This window comes from Anabrus simplex, chromosome 6 (genome assembly GCF_040414725.1).
Source record: "Anabrus simplex isolate iqAnaSimp1 chromosome 6, ASM4041472v1, whole genome shotgun sequence".
Lineage (NCBI taxonomy): Eukaryota > Metazoa > Arthropoda > Insecta > Orthoptera > Tettigoniidae > Anabrus > Anabrus simplex.
The window spans coordinates 79,849,996-79,870,815 of record NC_090270.1 but is presented as its reverse complement, the minus strand read 5'-3'; the positions used below and the strand labels follow the sequence as shown (position 1 = coordinate 79,870,815).

General features: G+C 39.5%; 2 protein-coding genes across 3 annotated transcripts in view; one reads left to right on the top strand and one right to left on the bottom strand.

Moving 5' to 3' along the window:
* The window catches only part of LOC136876130 (protein shuttle craft), a 180,885-nt gene extending 173,919 nt beyond the window's left edge, over positions 1 to 6,966 (bottom strand). Inside the window, exon 1 of one of the 2 annotated variants that reach the window (XM_067149824.2) lies at positions 5,280 to 6,966. In XM_067149824.2, the coding sequence (XP_067005925.2) occupies positions 5,280 to 6,495 (1,216 nt within the window). In that variant the 5' untranslated portion in view covers positions 6,496 to 6,966. The remainder of the gene's footprint in view (positions 1 to 5,279) is intronic. The other variant, XM_067149825.2, reaches the window with a different exon arrangement.
* A 173-nt stretch (positions 6,967 to 7,139) lies between these two features.
* Positions 7,140 to 20,820, top strand: part of LOC136875494 (male-specific lethal 1 homolog) — a 153,549-nt gene continuing 139,868 nt past the window's right edge. The window contains exons 1-3 of the mRNA XM_067149039.2: positions 7,140 to 7,602; positions 8,088 to 8,568; positions 20,440 to 20,555. Of these exons, the coding sequence (XP_067005140.2) occupies positions 7,246 to 7,602; positions 8,088 to 8,568; positions 20,440 to 20,555 (954 nt within the window). The 5' untranslated portion in view covers positions 7,140 to 7,245. The remainder of the gene's footprint in view (positions 7,603 to 8,087; positions 8,569 to 20,439; positions 20,556 to 20,820) is intronic.

Below are 20,820 nucleotides of genomic sequence, written 5' to 3'. Positions count from 1 at the left end.
TTCTATACGTCAGCAGAAGCCGATAAGTGTTCACTGGAAGAAAATTGAGCTGTTACAAGATGTACTCTGCTTCACATCCACTGCCAACTGCACGAACATATATGAACAGCAAGTTACCTTGTTTGTAGTGTGAATAACTCACGTTTCACATGAGACCTGCCACTTGCCCTGTTGCACTGTACACTACTTGCTGCCCTTGCGGAATTGTGTCATCCTTTCTGTACAAGTCATGCTGAATGGAATGAACACAAGTGCCATCTTTGTACATACAGAGACACGTTTGTTTCATAATGCATTTGGAGAGGTACAGTAGCTTCCATACCAAATGTAACACCACACAGTACATTGCGGCAGTGAAGCAACTGTACCCAAAAGACGTTCCCAATATTAAAACAATCACAAGATCAAAAAAGACATACAAAGATAACAGAAGATCAAGAGTACTCAACTTATAAACGCAGCACAGAGCACTGAAGCAAAGCTATTCCTAAATGAAGAATTTGTGAATGAGGCACTTACGAAAATAGGAAATATTCTGCAGCAAGCTTCCATACCAGTTGAGGTAACCCTCAGAAATAGTTTGATCAAGAATGTTATATCAAACAGAAATTCTGGTAACTCTTCATCAGGCAAGGACTACTCAATCTAAAAGATCCCTGCAGCTATATGCGAAGTTCAAGAAAGAAAACAAGCAACTACTGAAATTAAAAAAGGGACCTTATATAGAACCTGAAGCCACAGAGTTAGCAGAAGTGAAATGCAATCCTTAAATAGTTCTCAAGAAGAAAACAATGACAAAAGTCACAGAAATCTCAATGGAGGAAAAGGAAGATTACTTCAGAGCTGATATAAACAGAGAAAATAAAGAAATCGCCTTCAACACATGTGCTGAAGACACTGCCAAACTCAAACAAGAATACAGTACCAACTCATGTAACTTCAAGTCATGTTCAACACCAAATTCAAAAATCAGAAAATAAGAAAGCAGCTGGTCTGAATCGAATATATACAGAATTTATAAAATGTTCACTACACTTTGGAGAACATCCAGAGAACAGAGAAAGGATATATAGACAACCCAAACTCACATCCAAGAGTTGCTCTCTAGAATAATATACTTGAAGTATTCACGAAACTTCAGATACACATTTTTGAAACATGAACGAAACCTATGATACCTGAATGCCAGTTTGGATTTAGGAGAAGATGGAGCATGATACAAGCTGTGGCTTATCTGTTGAGTGAAACCGAGGAGACTCTAAGGAAACCGACAGAAAAACATTATGCAGTCTTTATCAACTGTACGACGATCTTTAACACAATAAACAGTGAAATATTAATTAAGAAAACCAAGAACTACAACGGCGAAACACATTCCCTTTTTAAGATATTAGAAAATACTCTAATGTATATCATAACTGAAATCGATGATGGTGTCACAATATCAGATACAATTAAACACACGGAGTGTTACAAGGTGACCCCATAAGTCCAGTACTATTTAACATAGTTACATTCGACATCATGAATACATTCAAAAATTCATTAGTAAGTACACTATGTAAGCAGATGACATGGTCATGGGGTCGAAGAATAAGGAACAATAACACGAAGCCTTACAAGAACTTGGGACATGGGTCTTCATTCAACTGCCATATACAGGAGAAAACTACAGCAGCTACCAGGGCAATATACAGTAGTATATCGTATGAAACTTACTACAGCTATCTTTAGGCACAGCAATGGCACAAATTGAATTTACAGTATTATTAATAAGAAAAGCGCACACAAACGTGCAGAGAGTTAGTGTTCATAGTTCTTTGCTACATTCCATTAGTGATTTAGTGCACTTGTGACACTCGCTGAAGTGGTAGCGCTTACAGGCCTTCCCACAGAGGCTGCATACACACTCTGGTGAGGGTTCGTGAATACTGTTTCTTGTGCATAGCTTGCGGTGGAAACCGTGCACTGCGAGCCTAGTTATGGCGCTTCGTAAGTTCTTGTTTGGTCCCGTCCAGTTCCGATCTAGCACCACATCTGTTGCGTAGAATTCGGGCCAGATGTCCGCTCTCTTGTTTTGCCTGTCCTGAAGTAGGTCCGACTCATGTTTCGTCGCTGGCATCACCTATAGTAACATATGGTCTAGAACTCATTTGGGAAAAATTAACAAGTGATCTTGAGAGGATAGAAAAAATGAAAGCATATTCCCTGAAATATGTATTGAGAGTAGGAAAAGCAAGTCTATAAACTAGCCAAGGAAACATTCTATACTGATACTTCCTCTTAAAACAATAATAACCACCACCACCACCACTATTCTACACGGAAGCCCTGTCTTAGGATGCTACCGACTTTTAATTCAGATTACCGCTACCATCTACTGGTCTACAGTATACTCAACTACTCACACATGACGTCCTTAAAGAAGTACCTACCATTAAATGTGAATATAGAAACACGCATCCCACCTACAAGTGAAACGGAAGAAAGACTACCCTATTGGTAAAAATAAGTTTAAATATCAGCAATCTCGAAGAGTTCACTTTATCCTCCAATGAAGTAATAGAAGGGATCCAACAAGGGAAGAATGAAGCAGTTTCATTAATGCTTGAGCAAATCATCAAGAACGCATGAATAGACAAGGATCGCAACAATGGTTCGACACTGTCTGCTACAAGAAAAGGAAACAGGTTCTTACACTTCTCCATAGAGCAAGATCATCTAGGGCTCAAAAACACCTTCAAGATTATAATGTCTTAGGAAGAGAGAGAGAGAGAGAGAGAGAAAGAGAGAGAGAGAGAGAGAGAGATAAAAGGCTGTCTGGCTGGAAGAGAAAGGAAGAAAAATTGTAGAAGCCACCAATAAAAAAAAATGTTGTCGCAATGAAGCCAAGATCCCCAAAATTCTGTCAATCTATTGCCATGGATACATGGGTAAACCACTTCCAGCACATTCTCGACGACGGAACTGCACTGAAAACAACAAGCACAAGAGAAAGCTGCAGTTTCCCTACCATTACGGAGGATGAGGTGAGAACAATACTGAGACTGAAAAACCAGAAAGCCACTGGCCCAGACAATACCTATAAAGAACATCTGAAAAGCACCTTTCCATTGTTGGAAAAAATATGGGCTGCACTCTTCAGCAAGTGTCTAGAAATGAGCGAAATACCTTCTAGCTGGAAAACCTCCTTACTGAGGATACTATATAAAGGTAAAGGAAACCCAGACTCTCCAGATTCATACAGAGGTATTGCTTTAGAAAATGCAATCTTCAAAGTTTTTTCCAAAATCCCAACGGATAGACTCACCTTGCTAACTACCAAAACATACCCGAACAAAAATATGGGTTCAGGAAAGGCAGATCAACTTACACGCGATACAGAACTTACTGGAAGACGTCTGAGAAGCTCTGAGACATAAAGGAGGCAAATACCATGTCAGTTTTATACACTACATGAAGGCTTTCGACCTGCTGAATTGTCAGATTCCTACTGATAAACTTGAGCAACTGTTGGAAGGAAATTATTGAACAAACACACTGGCAAACATCTTGGATAATACAGTCAATGTAAGAGACAATATTCAATCCTCACGACCTATCATCCAGACAAGGGGTGTTCTGCAGGGTGACTCGATTAGTCCGCTCTTATTCAAACCAATTACTGAAGACATCGTGGAAATAATGAAGGGATTTAAAGGGCAAATCTCTCTCCATACCTATGCAGATGACATGACCCTTGGCTCTTCCAATTTATAAGACTTACAGAAATTCTGAGATCTGGACAAAAAGAAACAAATTCCAGTTAAACATGGACAAAACGGTTCACATGATATTCAAAAGAGGTGGCAGAGTTGCCGCCACAGATCAACTATCCTCTGAATAAGTCTCCCTAAAAATCATAAATGATTTAAACTATCTTGGGGTAACCTTGCAGACTTCTGGAACCTCCTTCAAGAAATATGTAATAAAGATGTCGACAGCAGCTGTAATTGTGATGAATGATATCAAACTTCTACGAAGACTATCTATTGACATGTCTATGAAGATCTTCTTTAGTAAAATAAGCCCCATCGCAACCTATGGGATACAAATTGTTCGGGCCTATCTCACAAAAAATAACTTAAAAGAAATTGAGAAAACAAAGGCAACTTTTCAGAAGATGATTTGTGTTTGTCACGAAACGCCCCGTCCAGACTAACTTATGAATTAGCCAGGGAATCCTTTTATATAGTAGACATATAACTACAGATGCACCTACCATCCATAGCCGCCTATAAGACCTGTTAACAGAGCCACAAGCCAAGAAGAAAGAAATATGGTCCGAGCTCTACGCAACATCTTCAGATTGGAAAGTGCCCGACTATGATCTTCGACATAGGATAACTCATTTCTCAGTACACGGATTCCACTTTTGAGTGTGTAAAACCAAAGCCTTCTACGAGCCAGCCTTAGAGTGAATCTGTGAACTATGTGGGCAGAAACGTGAACGATATCACGCTGAGTGGTGTAACAGGAGACAGGGGTCTCTTAAGGACTTATGTAGTGAACAACCTTTCATTTTCACTATAACTGATGTTTGATTAATGGGTATTAGCTGCAGTAAACCTCTTATATAGAACTTGTATGCAAAGGAAAGATGAGGAGGATAAAATGAATTAAGGCCAAAGACATGTTGTTATGAGATGCGCCACTTATGGTTTTCGCCACAAAATTCCCAGAACAAAAAAATGTTCATTGTCCTAATGATAAATTCATCTATGAATTATGTGACAAACTATAAGGAAAATGATATATATCACATTGTTGAAGGACAACTACATCTCTGCATAAGCAGCCTATAGCAAAATAAATTTGCCTTTGGAGTAGTTACAAAGAAATGGAAGGGTTAGCATAGGATACGGTGGCATGGAGAGCTGCATCAAACCAGTCTATAGAATGATGATCCAAACAACAACTACTCTTAGGCTATACGCTCTTTTGAGCAAATCTCAATATATGTAATACCAACATATTGTAGGACATGTTCATAGGGACAGTTTTTCTTGTTTTCATAGTTACAAATGTTTAGATACACCCTGCATAAATTTAAAAAAAAACTGGCCTTGTAAGTTCTACATGAATAGCTACTAAGTTCAAAATATAACTACTATTAAATATATAATACACCATCTTCTGCTACGTAGAGGCTTTTAATGGCATTTTTACGTAACACGGACAAAGGAAAAAATCACGATAAGCAAGTTAATTATCTTGGCACCATATATTGGTATACCTACCTGTATTTCCTGCATAAGTTTCTGGCTGACATGTGTCCTTATGAGGTGAAGACCGATTACTTCCACTTTCTGTGAACTTAAATGACCCAGGTCTCCCCATATATCCTTTCGTAGATGTCTGTGCACCACCAAAAGTCTCAGAGGAAGTGTATGATTCACTTTTGTAATTATTTCCTTGTGAATTGTATCCACGCCATTTGGTATTTTTACTATAGTCTTGTTGTGTGTAATTCCTGTTTCCAGAAGAAGAATCATAGTGTCTACTGCCCGATGTAGAATCAAAGTTTCCTTGGTTATACCTACTGTTAGTGAACACTCTATTCGTAATATCACTTCTATTAGAACCATGACTATTCTCCATTCTTTGATGAAACTGACTATCCCTCCCTTTTGTATTGCTAACAATATTTCCCTCTGCAGGGAGTACCTCTGAACTTACATTTCCTTCACTATTATCACAGGGTGTTGAATTTTTAGATTCCTGATTCACAGGGTTTAAAAATGCAGCAGCTTCCGCCAAAAGCCTCTGTCGATCTTGTGATTTTGAATCTTCCATACTGAATGACCTACTATTTGTACCATACTGTGAAAAACTTTTCCCACCTCTTCTATTATTACCATAATCTCGAGTGGAACCCGAAAAAAAATTACGATTTGGTTGATAATTTCGTGAATCATTACCTGACCTCCTGAAGTTTGGTCCCCCTCTGGTACGACTATAAAAATTTGTACGGACATCACTACTAGTTCCCTTATTTTGTTCCTGATGTACAACTCCATTTACAGCAGGGCAATGAACTCTGGAACGTGGCACAAATTCACCAGCAGTAGCAGTCAGTGATGATGTTGATGCTGCTGCTGCAGCAGCAGCAGCTAGAGCTAAATTATCTTCTTGAGACTGCATGAAGTATGGTGGTGGATCTTCAAATGTTACAGGTATATCTGATAGAGGCAAATTTCCTTGTTGAGAAATTACACTGCCATAAAATGATGCAGGTGTATTAGGAAAAACTGATCCTAATTGCTGAGAGACATTGGATGAAGCCATATTACCACTAACAGGAAAATAAGTCCAATTTCCAGCTCCATTCTGATACAAGTCCCCACACTCTGAACTGAATGCAGGTGGTATGAAACCATAGTTTTGACTGTCTCCAGGTCCGTAATAGGAATTCCAATTAGCCATTATGCTTAGAATTTCTTCTAAAACATTCATACATTTCTGATACAACGACAGAAAGTTATAATTCACAAGATACGAATACTGATGTCTGAAAAGGGGTTACTTTCTAACCTGAGCATATGGTTATGTCATGCTGTAACCCCAATGCAATTAGGTTCCCCTTGTGTCATACAGAAGTATATTTTCCAAAATTATGTAAATATATCTCAATCCAGAGCATGGGCGCTGGATTACGTAATTTAACCACTCTGCCTTAAAACTACCTTTCGTTATCTGCACTTTGTGATTTTAGTGAATCCTGACGTCATGCGTTTCAAAGTTTCTTAAAATGTCACACTATCTCCTTTAGTTTGATGTGATGAAAAATGTAAACAAGATCCATAAATGTATGTACAAAAATATGTTCTATAACAGAATATTAATACTTTTCTTATTTAATGATTTACAGCTTCACGGTGAGTTTTTGACAAATGCGATCGCGGGATTCCTCCTCCGCAACCCCGAATTACATTGCCTACAAGCTTCGTACATTCACGCCTAGATCGCATTCTCCAAAAGTTCTTGCAAGTAGTTCACAATTACCTCAAAAGATGGACTAACGGTTCTAAATTCTTCACGACAGTGCTGCAACCTAGCGGTATATTAAAATAACAATTTTAAGATTTAGCTTGAGGTTGTATGTTTTGGAGTGATCGATGAGCTTGTTAAGTCCACTTTGTTGTAGTATTTACAATATTGTGTTGAAAAGAAGCGTTTGGACATTTGGGCTGTTTCCGTTCGAAGATGTCAAACGCCTCTCCAGTTTTGAATGGTGAAAATACAAGTGGAGTTGGTGATTTTGCGACAGACGCTTCCGTCAACATGGTAGCTGCAATCCATGATCATATTTCTTGTGCCAAACCAGTGCCAGTAGATCCATTTAATTCACCTGATACCAAAGCAGGAATCATGACTTATTCGTGCGAATTTGACCATATGTATGCAAGTTTAACTGATGGTGCGACAGTACAAAAAGAAAGTGCAGAAATAAAGCATTTAAAAGAGTTACTTCTACTACATTTGGATCTCATTCAGCAACAATCGGAACAAATTGTAACAAAGGATAAGCAAATATCTGCTTTGCGCCAGGAAAATGAAACGGTATGTGACAAGTAGTTGGATTGGAATGCCATATATATAGACGGATTTTATGTTAGTAAATACATACAGTTCGCATCTGTGAGACAGTTTGGAAGTTATAGTTTTTTCTCGCCAGATGGCAGAATATTTTCTTTCAAAGTCAAATGCATGTCAGAAAATAGTTACCGCGAAATATAAAAGCATGTGCGTTATAAATGTTTCGACTTCATTAAAGCATGTTTGTAGAACTTACATTCACTATTTTCATAAGCTTCGGCATAGGTGGACAGGTATGAATACTGCTACTGTAACTGACCTTCTAAAGAAAATAAGATAGTCAGATAAGATAGTCGAATTTTTGCTAAAGGATTTGTCTGGGTTTTTTCTTTACCTGTCATTGTTTGTTCTAGAATTATAATGTAAATGTACTCCTAAGGCATATTCATAAGTTAAATATTAGTTACACTATTTATACGCAAGTTTGATTGTTATTTATCTTTCCACAGCTACGGCAGAGACTTGAGCGCATGGATCGAAGAGTGACACTCCAGAAACATCGTGAAGCACCAGAAGTATTTATGCCATCATTAAGTGACTGTGTAAATCCACCAACAATATCTCCACAGTTCTCATCGGGACCTGTTGTGTTAAATGCAATACCCCCTTTAATAGACACAGAATCGGATGCCATTACAATACCATTAGATTCGTTCGATAGTAGTTCACAGAATAACGTAACGGTAGTATCTAATAATGATACTGTGTTGGAATGTCAAACTGCTACCCCAACAGCATGGGAAATCAGTAAACGTCGAAGAAGAGATCCAGAAAGTGGAAGTGCGAGTAGTAGTCGTGTTGGAAGAAGAAAGCGGCTTTCATCGTGGACTTCATCTGTGAACAGTGGTGATATTTCACATGATGGAAGAAACTCTATTGGGAAGGACTTGTCAGAGCATAGGAGAGTTCAGAAGAGAGTCAGGACTAAAGGTTATATTTCTTTTTTTTTTTTTTTTTTTTTTTTTTTTTTTTTCGACAGCTATTTAAGTCTTTAGTTATCTGGTGAAGAAGGTGCTGGTTTGTTGATAGCTTGCATTTGATCAGTGTACAGTATTTATACGGAAGTATCTTATCTTAATTTTACAGTGTAAAGCGATTAATGGATGTCTTAGCCTCTAACCAAGTGCCGCTTCCGTACCCGGTGTGCAGACTTAGGGATGATAAACATCGTATAAAAATGATGTGCAACGATACCTTAAGTAGCAGAAAGGAGAGATCCTTCCTTTATGCTTGCTAGAAACCCACCATCCCGTCCCAAAAAGTATTTTTACTTATATAGCAGAATTAAAACCGAGAGTGTAAATCACCTGAATGCGAACATGTGCTGTTTTCCTATTGGCTGGCCAATGTTTGCAAGTGTTCCTATTAGCCGGGAAAGCTTCGTATTGTCTCCAACAGAGTTCGTATCGTGTACAAGTACAGGGCTGCCATATTCGCTAAAAGTAAGAGAACCATATCCAGACAAATGTTTTTGTCACTAACCTATCCACATCCATGGTTTTTTCACTAACCTATCTAGACCCATGGTGGGGCATAGCCCTACTGTCGGATTTTTTATTATGGACACTCGAGTTTAGACTTTAATTACAAACGAACCAATAGGCCTATGGAAATTCGAGATATACCAATATTTTCCTTGTTTAATTCTACATTACCGTATATAAGACGCATTGTTTTCGACGTTCATTAAATATTTTTTATTTGTGGTTGTAATAAATATTGCCCGGGTTTTTGGCTTCTTCTCTAGCAAGCGCTCACTTAGGAATATATACAAGGAAAACGACGTCAGATTCTAATGAAATTTTTATATGTTATAACCACATGTATTTGTAGAGTAATACTCAAGTTACAATGTTTTTCAACCACCCTGAAAAAAGTTCTTATCATTTTTCTAAAGCAACTCTTTCTCAGCCAAGGATAAACGTACAGCAGCAAACGTGGGCTTATTTTGAAGCGCTCGGTCATGGTTATCAGAAACTACAACAACTGTAACCGTACAGTGTGGTGCCGAATTTATGAAGAATAATATTGAAAGGAGGTTTTGTGCACGCCGGACCGTGCGATTAACAGCAGGCCACGTGGTGAAATTGGGCGCAGCGTTGCTGCGTTCAGTAGTAATCACGCGCGCAACGAACACAGTACACCCGCCCCGGGCAGTTGTGAAACAGAATGCCTGTAACCTTGGTTTGTCTGGAAGCTATTTTCAGTTTTCCTATGTTCTGCATGTTGGCCACGTCACTTCAAGATGCCTCTGAGACCGCCGTTATCAGAGGGTGAACTTGCAATTTTTTTTTTTTTTTTTTTCTTTACGTTGCCCCAACAAAAATAGGTCTTATGGCGACGATGGGAGAGGAAAGGCCGAGGAATGGGAAGGAAGTGGCCGTGGCCTTAATTAAGGTACAGCCCCAACATTTGCCTGGTGTGAAAATGGGAAACCACGGAAAACCATCTTCAGGACTGCTCTCAGTGAGGTTCGAACCCACTATCTCCCGGATGCGAGCTCACAGCTACGCGTTCGTAACCGTATGGCCAGCTAGCCCGGTTTGCAATGATTTTGAGTGCTATTTTTTCTTTCAGTGTGAGGGGGGAAAAGTAGGGGACAAGAGGTTCCCTGTGTACCAGAAGGTGGCAGATTGTCTTGGATTATCGCTGTCGTCAGTGAAGAGAGTAAGAGCTGCTTCAAAGGAGAATGATGGAAATACGTCATCCAGGTCATAATTTTACACATCGGAAGTGAAGAACGATTTCTTGACGGTGCAGAACTTTGTTTTAATGGCAAGAAAAGTAGTGGTGATTACCAGAATGAGATGACTCATTATGAAGAATGGTTCGTGAAAGTCCTGAGTCTATTGCCTCAAAGTTCGGCTGTCGTTATAGATCAGGCTCCATATCATATGATGGCCGAACCTTCATCTAAAAACCCGAACATGTCATGGCTGAAACGTGAAGTTATATATTGGATAACGTCAAAGAATATTTCACTACCACCTGGAGTTGACGATTATAACAAATTAACTAAATCAGAACTGATTGTCCTTGCCAGGCCTTAGTTTCAAACGCCGGTAAAGAAGCTGGAACAACTGACTAAACGACTTCGACCAGATGTACAGATTATTTGGTTACCAGTGGCTCATTGCGAGTTTAATCCAATCGAGCTCATTTGGGCTTACGTAAAAGGGAAAATAGCAAAAACAAATATGGCTAACACATTAGAAAATGGTAGAGGTATGGAAGCAATTTACGCTTTATGCTGAGAAGCCTTACGTACCGTGACCCCTGAACTCTGGAAACAATGTATTAAACGCGCGAAGAAATTTGAAGACCACTACTGGGAAAAAGATGGACTCTCTGCAAATGTCCCTTGTTTCGAGTCATGTCATATTCAACATGAATGACAGCAGCACCGATTCTTCAGAATACGGTGATTTTTCAGACGAAGAAAATTGATAGAATTAAATACCGTAAATATATGTAAATAATAATACAAATAACTCTTGTAAAAATTGTACAGTGTGATATTTCTAAATTAGGAAGTTAACCATTTTTAAACCTGCCGTTGAAGGTCCAAAACCCTTATGAGCAAAGGTGATGGGAAGTGGAATTTATAAAAGGAAATAAAATTAAAGGTTGGAAGTAAACGAATGAAAGTAAACGAAAAGCTGTGTTCGTTGCGCGCGTGAATACTACTGAACGCGGCAACACTGCGCCCGATTTCACCACCCGGGCTGCTGTTAATCGCACGGTCCGGCGTACACAAAACCTCCTTTCAATATTACTCTTCATAAATTTGGTACCACACTGTACGGTTACAGTTGTTGTAGTTTCCGATAATCATGACTGCTTCAAAACAAGCCCACGTTTGTTGCTGTACGTTTATCCTGGGCTGAGAAAGAGTTGCTTTAGAAAAATGATAAGAACTTTTTTCAGGGTGGTTGAAAAAAATTGTAACTTGAGTATTACACTACAAATACATGTGGTTATAACATATAAAAATTTCATTAGAATCAGACAAGTCGTTTTCCTTGTATATATTCCTAATTGAGCGCTTGCTAGAGAAGAAGCCAAAAACCCGGGCAATATTTATTACAACCACAAATAAAAAATATTTAATGAACGTCGAAAACAATGCGTCTTATATACGGTAATGTAGAATTAAACAAGGAAAATATTGGTATGACTCGAATTTCCATAGGCCTATTGGTTCGTTTGTAATTAAAGCCTAAACTCGAGTGTCCATAATAAAAAATCCGACAGTAGTCTAGGCATTCCACTCACTCCGCTTGCTGTACAAGACAGCTCGGCGGCTGGTGATGCTCTTTTATTTTTAGTTCACAGGATTGCCGATAGCAGCGTCCTTTACGATCTGCAAGCGAACTGTTGCCAACTGTTAAGGAAATATCCAAATCCACCATATGTTAGGTTACAACCACTAAATTACTTTTTTCTTGCCGTGCGGGCAGTATGCGCCGCGGCCATAGTTAAGAGCCTCTCGAAGGGAGTGTTGATAGAGCTTGGCCTGGATTTAAAATGATTGGTTACAGCTACTCATTTTTTTCTTGCCATGCGAGCAGTATGCGCCGCGGCCATACTTCAGAGCCTCTCGAAGGGAGCCACTGTTCTCATGACAGAGCTTGGCCTGGATTTAAAATGATAGGGTACAGCTACTAAATTACATTGTTTTCTCTCCGTGCGGGCAGTATGCGCCGCGGCCATAGTTAAGAGCCTCTCGAAGGGAGTGTGGGCTCCCTGAACCAGTGTTCTCATGACAGAGCTTGGCCTGGATTTAGAATGATAGGTTACAGCTACTAAATTACATATTTTTCTTGCTGTGTTTTTATTCTGTGCGGGTTGGTAACTGAATCAGAGAGTTACGAATTATGGGAATGACGTCACGTCGACCAATGGCCGTGCTTGTAGCTGGCCGGCTAATGGTCGATGGCGCGTGAGAACTTTCCTTGTGTTATAAAAGTAAAGATACTGTTTTGGGTGGGCTGGGTGGGTCCCTGGCATTTCCAATGAACACATCTCTCTTCCGAAAGGATTTTAAGGTACAATTCATATATATTTCTTCGCAAAGTTGTGTGTTATATACTGGAGTGCCTAGGGTAGGGCGCTACCGCTGTTTCCCCTCCATTTCAATGTGTCTCATTGGTTGTCCGTACCTCTTCATGACCATAACTTCACTTTTCTCTTGGCTGAAGATGAGTCCATATTCTTTAGCAGCTTCTGTCCAGGAGTTTATTTGTCCTTGAAGGTCTTCTTTAGTCTCTCCACAAGCATATATCATCTGCGAACAAGATAACTTTCATTTTCTTACCTCCAATGGTTTCGTGAACTTTTCTCTGAATCTCGTTCATCACAGTGATGAAAAGAAGACGAGACAAAACACCACCCTGTCTTAACCCAGATTTTATATCAAAGGTTTCAGTCATTCCTACAGGTGTTTTGACTTTACTTCGGGTATCTTCATACAAATGGTTGGTAGAAATTCAGTAAGACTTACATTACTTTTATAGCATGATACGGATGTAATGTGTTGGAAATCTTAAGTGGAATACCTTGTAGAGGACAGATGTGTTCACCGCGACAGTTAAGAACCCACCTGCCATCCCCCAGAAAAATTTTTGCTTTTATAACCTTATAGAATTAATCACGCGCCTTAGTCCATCGCCTAACTACGTACCAACATTTCCATTGGGTGAGACACAATGGGATATGACGTCACTCCCAGCAGTGAAGTAAAATTAATTCCGTTACCAACCCGTGCACAAGAAATTCTGAGCTGCCCAGACCAATGGAGGTGTCACGCGGGATACTAGAGGCCTAGAGCCGCTTCGCGGCTTCTAACCTGGGGACTTACGCCCCCAGACCCACTTTGCTTGATCCAGACCAATGGCTTTGTCACTAACCTACCCTAACCAATGACCAATGGAGGTGTCACGCGAGATACTAGAGGCCTGGGGCCACTTCGCGGCTTCTAACCTGGTCGGCCCCGGACCCCCTTTGCTTAATCAAGACCAATGGTCTAACCAATCTAGACCAATGGCTTTGTCACTAACCTACCCTAACCAATCCAGACCAATGGAGGTGTCACGCGGGATACTAGAGGCCTAGGGCCGCTCCCCTTTGCTTGATCGAGACCAATGGCCTAACCAATCCAATGGCTTTGTCACAAGATTCGTAGATTCAAAAGTAGCAACGCTGCACTAGGACTAGTTCTTTATATGAACAGTTGGCAGCTCTGTCCACGGCACAATCAAGCCCTTCCTGAGATGCGAGCGAGAGAGAAACAAATGACAGTGCAATCGCGCCTAGATGCTTGCGCTGCAAAATGTAAGTAGTTCTGAATTTTTGCCCAGTTGTCTTGTCACTCCACAGAACTAACATCCAGCCCAAAGGTCTTGTCACTCCCTGGACTTAACTAATCCAGCCCAATGGTCTTGTCACTACGAATGCATAAGTTGCCAATCCTGCCAAGTGTTACGTGACGTCGCTTGAGCCGCGCCATGTGGGATCTTTAACCTCACTTTCGCACACGGGGTACGGAAGTTTTACCCGATTATTTAGGTAGACATTAAGAGTGATTGTTGATATCAGATTCCTAACATCACATGCTGTCCCCATTCATCCAATGAATCATCGCTGATCAGCAGAGAGTTTTGAATCTAGAGCAGGGCTGAACTGCCTCTGTACGTACAGGACCTCAAGTAGGCTATATGGGTTTTAAAGAGAAAGTTGCTCTCTTCTCTGGCCCAACATGTGCCTCAATATTAAGAAGCTTTCATTCTTAAGAAAAAAATAGACAAGAAGTAAATAAATGCTTAAAATGCACTGATAAATAATGAAAAGGTGGTATTTCGATACCTGGTTTGGATGTTGGAATTCTGGGGAAATAATGTTATGATTCCTGATGTAGCAGAGAGTAGAGATCCTTCCTTAATGCTTGCTAGGGACCCACCAACCCATCCATAGAAGTATTTTAACTTGTATAGAAGAATTAAAATGTGCATTGTGTAAATGTAAACATAGAAAATAGTTCCTGTATAGGCTTTTGGGCTTATGCCATGTCAAGGGGGTGAAATTCTTTGTTTCGCAGAGAACTGTGCTCTGCGTCATCAGAAGAAAATCTCGTCTGTCCACGAGAAAGGCTTCTTAAACAATGAGCTTTTGAAATTTAGACGTTGAAGTGGAAATGGTACGTTCATTCGTCACCAGATGGCTCCCCGGACGTGGCACAGCGCTAGCTTGCGAAGCGGAAGCTGACCGAACCATCAGAATCATAAGAGGGTCACATGACGTGTACCTAACATATGACATTGACACAAGCCTGGAATGAAACATCTGGTGATGAGGAACGTATGGAAAACACCGAGACGAAATAACAATAGTGAAGGGACAGGTAAGGGAACTACCTATGTAAATCCTTAATGGCTGGCAACCAGGTATTACTTAATTGATAGCCACTTGTCCTTTCGCTATTGTTATTTCGTCTCGATGTTTTCCAAATTCGTACGTTCCTCATCGTCAGATGTTTCATTCCATGCTTGTGTCAATGTCATGTTACGTACACATGTTATGTGACCCTCTTAGACTGATTCTGATGGTTCGGTCAGCTTCTGCTTTGAACGCTAGTGCTGTGCCACGTCTGGAGCCATCTGGTGACGAATGAACGTACCATTTCCACTTCTATTATAATGTCTAAATTTCAAAAGCTCGTTCTTGAAGAAGCCTTTCTCATGGTCAGTCGAGATTTTCTTCTGATGACATAAAGAATTTCACCTTATTTTCTTGACACGGCATAAGCTCAAAAGCCTATACAGTATCATGTCTATAAGTGCGGGCCGTGAAAGCACCAGTGGCAATAGAAAATAGTTATAAATATTATTTCAGAATGGTTTATTTACAAACATTTTCTATGTTGTTAGTAGCTGGATTGGGTCAGCTATCTTCCCGATAGAGCTAGCATTATGTGTTCCCGCAAGGCTGCCGCCTTTTTTCAAAACAAGAAAACTGCAGTTTCAAATTGCAATGGAATGAGCTTATAACCTTTTTTGTTGCATTTTAGCAGGACTCCAGGGTTGCTAGAGGCCTGTTGGCTGTTAATCTGGAGGCTTATGCCCTCAGTCTCTCTATGCTTGCCCCCAGCCCAATGGTCTTGTCATTAGCTGGACCTAACTAATCTAGTCCAATGATCTTCTCACTAGCCACTAAAGATGGGACTTACACATCATAACATGATAATGTATCATTTTTATCAGAGTAAGCTGTTCCAAAAAATATTATGTTTGATTATGTGAACGAACCATATCCACAAAATTTCACTGTAATTTTTGTGCCAAACGAAAGATAATAATTGCTTTTACTCAAAGTGTAAAATCTACGTTAAATTAAGAAATACTGTTTTTACTAGAAAAATATCTCTACGTACTTACGAGCTGTAGACAGGGCTTCCTTATGTTGCATTCCGCTGATCGTGACGTCTTTTGTTTCTTTCTTGAGGTCCAGGACTAGCACCAACGAATGGGAGTGCAATGTCTGTGAATTCTCATTATCTTTGTCCATATGACTAGCACAGGCAGTTCAAACAGCAAAATAGCATGATCCCTGGACCAATAATTTTTTGTTGTTGTTGTTGAAAGGAAAATAGCAATAAATATATCACTTAATGAATGAGTTAGGGCACAAGTCCACAACTCGCCCTAATGATAGACAGCCCTTGGAATTACAATGAATGAGCAACCTGATGAAAATGACACCTAGTTAATTCAAACAACTTCAGTGAGCAAAGACATCACACACTAAAGTGTTAGATAAACAAAACACGTACGGAAGCACTGTGATGTAGCAGAAAAAAATAGTTGTAAGGAAGTAAAGTATGTATCCATATTAGTCTCCACAAGTAGTAAAATATTTCGTACTATTTCTTAATTTACCGCAGATTTTACACTTTGAGTAAAAGCAATTATTATCTCCCATTTGGGACAAAAATTACAGTGAAATTTCGTGGATATGATTTGTTCACGTACCCTTATGTTCCACTGGAGACCTTAATACAAAAGTAACTGCCTGAGTGAAACCAAGGGAAAGGTAAGGAGTTTTGATTGGCTAACGGACATTAAGAAGCATAGCAGCTCACTTTAAGCGCGCCTCCTGCGCAGGCGCGAGCGATAATTTTGTAACAGTTTAGAAGCAGTACTGATACTCCTATCCTGTTACTTGCTGGCCGGTTACAAATATTCTTTAGTTATTTAAAATGCTTTGTATCAGGCTTAGTGGTGTTAATACGTACAGAAGCGTAATTCCTTGAAACTGTTACGCATGGTCTTCCCAATTTGAATCTCTTGTTTCACGCCATGTTGTGGACAATGAGCAAAAGACTCAATACGTTTTATGTGGACAAAAACTCAGTTACGGGGAAACGGTTTCTTAGAAACGCATTGTCAGAAGGTACCAAATAATAATAAATAATAGTTTTAAAAATCAACCGGTTCATGTAGTTCTCATTAATATACATGGTACTCAATTATCAGGTCCTGAAAAGCCATCGCAATTTCCATCACTTGCATCTATCCTTGCTGAAACTTCGTCATCGACTGCGACCTGCTGCAAACATAATTTTACCCGTACAAAAGAAAAGGGGTGATATAGAGAAAAAAGATGCTGGACAAGCCACTTACACAGTTTACCGCATATTTCCAACCTTCTTCCTATTGCGGAAGACAAAGATTTTGGAGACTTTTATACTGAATTTCCAGATTGAGTTGGCTACACATGTCCTATCCTATCCCATCGTCATCATATCAGTCTGTGTCGGTGCGATGTGAAAAAGAAAGGGGAAAAAAAAGGAAAGAGTACCGGATTAAGCTCTGTTTACGTCTTGCCTGATGGTACTGTTTCTTCATCTCATTCCCACAGCATCTGAAGTGTATATGACAGTCGTTCATCACCATATTTTATAGCGTCGGACCGAGTGTGTGTTTAACTACAGATACTTGGATATCTCAAAATACACAGAGCTACCTACCAGTTACGGAGCTTTTTATAAATGAAGGTTTTGAAGTATTCTCGGAATGTATATGGGCCATTGCAAACATTTTCTAGGAATATTCAAGAATGTGAGTGATGAGCTGGCAAAAGAGACAGTGGGAGGGAAGAAAGCGAGCTGAAGATGTATAAGTACTTAGTAAGGGGCTGCAAGAGACAGCAGGTATAGTGAATGTTCCTCCCAAAAGTTGACCTGCAACTTGTATGATGTTATTTTATATCCTAATACTCAAACCTAATAGTACAGCGTAATGATACACAGGAACATGATACTGGAAATTAGCTATTTGTCCCATCCCTAGCTTATCCTATGCAGACCAATGGTCTTCTCCATGTCAGTATTTTCTAGGTCTAACACATCTTTCATGTTATTTAGTAGCTGTATATAATGTCGACCTTGGCAAGCTTGTGAGCTCATCGGAGCCACAACCATGTTGCATATATAACCTGTAAGTCACAAATTGGGCACGGAAATTTTACCTGAAAAGAGATGTAGTAGGCCTAAGACAGCACAACACAAAAACCTTCAGTAAAACCATTCAAAGACTTTGAAATCACAGACAAAAAAATTCCATTGTCCATTATACAGCTGTGAACTAGCCTTTTGTTGGGAAGAATCCGTTTTTTATTTTTAAGGGACAGCATTACAAATTGAAGCCAGTGAATTGACAGTTCTAAGAAGCCTACCTTGCCTATGTACATCCCTGCAAATTTTACACATCAGTGACTATCTGCTCCATTTAGCATAGTGGGACTGAAGTGGCTTAGTGGAAGTGCAGTGGTGAGGATGATTTTCGCTACATACAATCCAGTGTACCAGAACTGACCAATTAGTGTCCGTAATTTGGTTGTCAGTGGTAATCTAAATAGTCCTCATCAATAATATCATCCCTGACAGTAATGCGTACTAAGGTTGCTACGTAACCTCTTGTCATGTACAGTTGTTTTTGGTGGATGATGGTTTTGACCAAGGGAAGATCTGGAACCCCATCCCAACAAGTACTATGCCAGAGTTGTTCCACTAAGCATGGAGAATGAAGCTCTCTTGTCCTTAGTAACGACGTCACTTGCTTGGATAGTGCTACCACCAGTTAACATAAATCCCGCGCATTGACACCCAGGTTAGAAATTTTGTCACTGCTTGTCGGCATATTAACCCCCAGCTAATGATCTGGACAGACCATATTTGTATGGCAAGCAAAGGGGCACATGTGCCTCCAGGATAGGCCTCAAAGTGGCATACAGGCCTCTACTAGTACCCCCATCACTATTGATATAGGAGTTTTTATCTTTATGTGTTTGGTAGTGATATGCATCTATATAAGTATGTGTATTGAATTATGCAAAAGACGCCATATTGAATGGTTCAGCTAATAGCTGTGTTCATTCTAATGTCTACTTTCTAAAATGTCAGTTTTATTATAATTTACTATAAAAGTAAACTATACTCCGCACGGCTTTACTGCTACATTGGCGTTTCACAAAACAAATGAGCATCGCCTTACCTCTGTTGCCAGCGAGCTACTGCCTCGAGAACAGCTGATGCAACACAACCACGGTAAACAGCCCTCATAAAATTTAATACCGTACTCAGATAAGCTAATGAATCAGGTTTGGAAGCAAATTCACAAAAACTGCACATACTAACAACATCCGACACTAAAAACAGAATACATTATTAAGAATAAAAGAGAATCAGATCAAAACATCAACCACCACTAATGACAGAAAGGAGGTTATGGTCTACAAAGGGAACATTCCACATATCTCGGTCACTTTCTTGCCACTTGTCTTTCCCGAACTACAATGAGACATTCTAAACACGCACAAACTAAGTACACTAGCCAATGCACGGGTGTAAATAAAACTACAGCTATTTATATACTCTGAACTACTAAACCTGTATTTTACTAACTTATGCTATGCTAAGCTGTAAACTACGCTATACTGGAGAGACAAAGACTAATATGAAAAACACTAAATACTGAAGAAAAATGCGAAAGATCAGGAAGCACACCGAATACCATACATGCTGAGCGAGATAGGTTAAACCCGTGGTGAATGTAAATATTAGAGTTGGCAACGAGGTTTCGAAAACGCACTCTGCCTATATAAGTCTATATGAAGTCATCATTTTAATTCAAGGAATAGAAAGACTATTTCACATTTTTGCACCAGGCAAATAGTGGGGCTGTATCTTAATTAAGGTCACGGCCGCTTCCTTGTCACTCCTAGCCCTTTCCCACGTTTTCATATGACTTACCTGTGTCAGTGTGATGTAAAGCCAATTGTAAAAACAAAACAAAAAAGACAATTGGAATATTGGTTCTCTGTCAGAGATGGGCTGGTAACTAGTTATAATCATCTTTCCCCTGAAACACAGTGATAAAAATGCAGAATTGTGATATACATAATTATCTTGTCATTGTTGTAATCATATTAATTTACAAATTACTACATCATAATCAAATTTTCATGCGTAATGGAAGGGTTTGCCATTTGGCTCTGTAGTCTCTGTTCTATTAGGTCATGGACCATATAGGAATGTAGATATACTCTCTTCATGATGAGATTTTTAACAACGATCTTGGTAAATTTCTAGAAGGGAAAACATTCATTTTACCTTGAGATCACCACACACGAAGTGGTGGTGATTGTTTTTAACAGGTAGTGGCCTGCAACTAGGCAATCATCCCTCTGCACTTTTTGTGCTCTTGGTTGGGAATAGTGTTAACTTTCATGTAATTTCTGTTTTAGCTGCTCCTGCCAAGAAGGACTCTTTTTTGACGACTGAAACTCTGTACTACACTCCAGTTGGGGACCCTGATTCAATGTGGTGTGGTGATGAATCAGAATTGAGTGGCCACCTTGAGGTAGTAATTTTTGTTGCTTTCAGAATTTGATATCTAATAGACTCAGAAGTCTATTTAATTCACAGCAAAGTTTTACAAATCTGAATCAGAACAGAGGTATTATATTTTAAAATATTCTGTATGAACATTTGTACTTTTGAAGGTAGACTAGAAAGTAGTCTGAATATTCTTTCAGCTACTATGTTTCAACTTGTTACATTTGTTTATTAAGAATGTTAGTACTGTATTACAATATTTAGTTTTTTAAATGTTGATTAACAGAAGT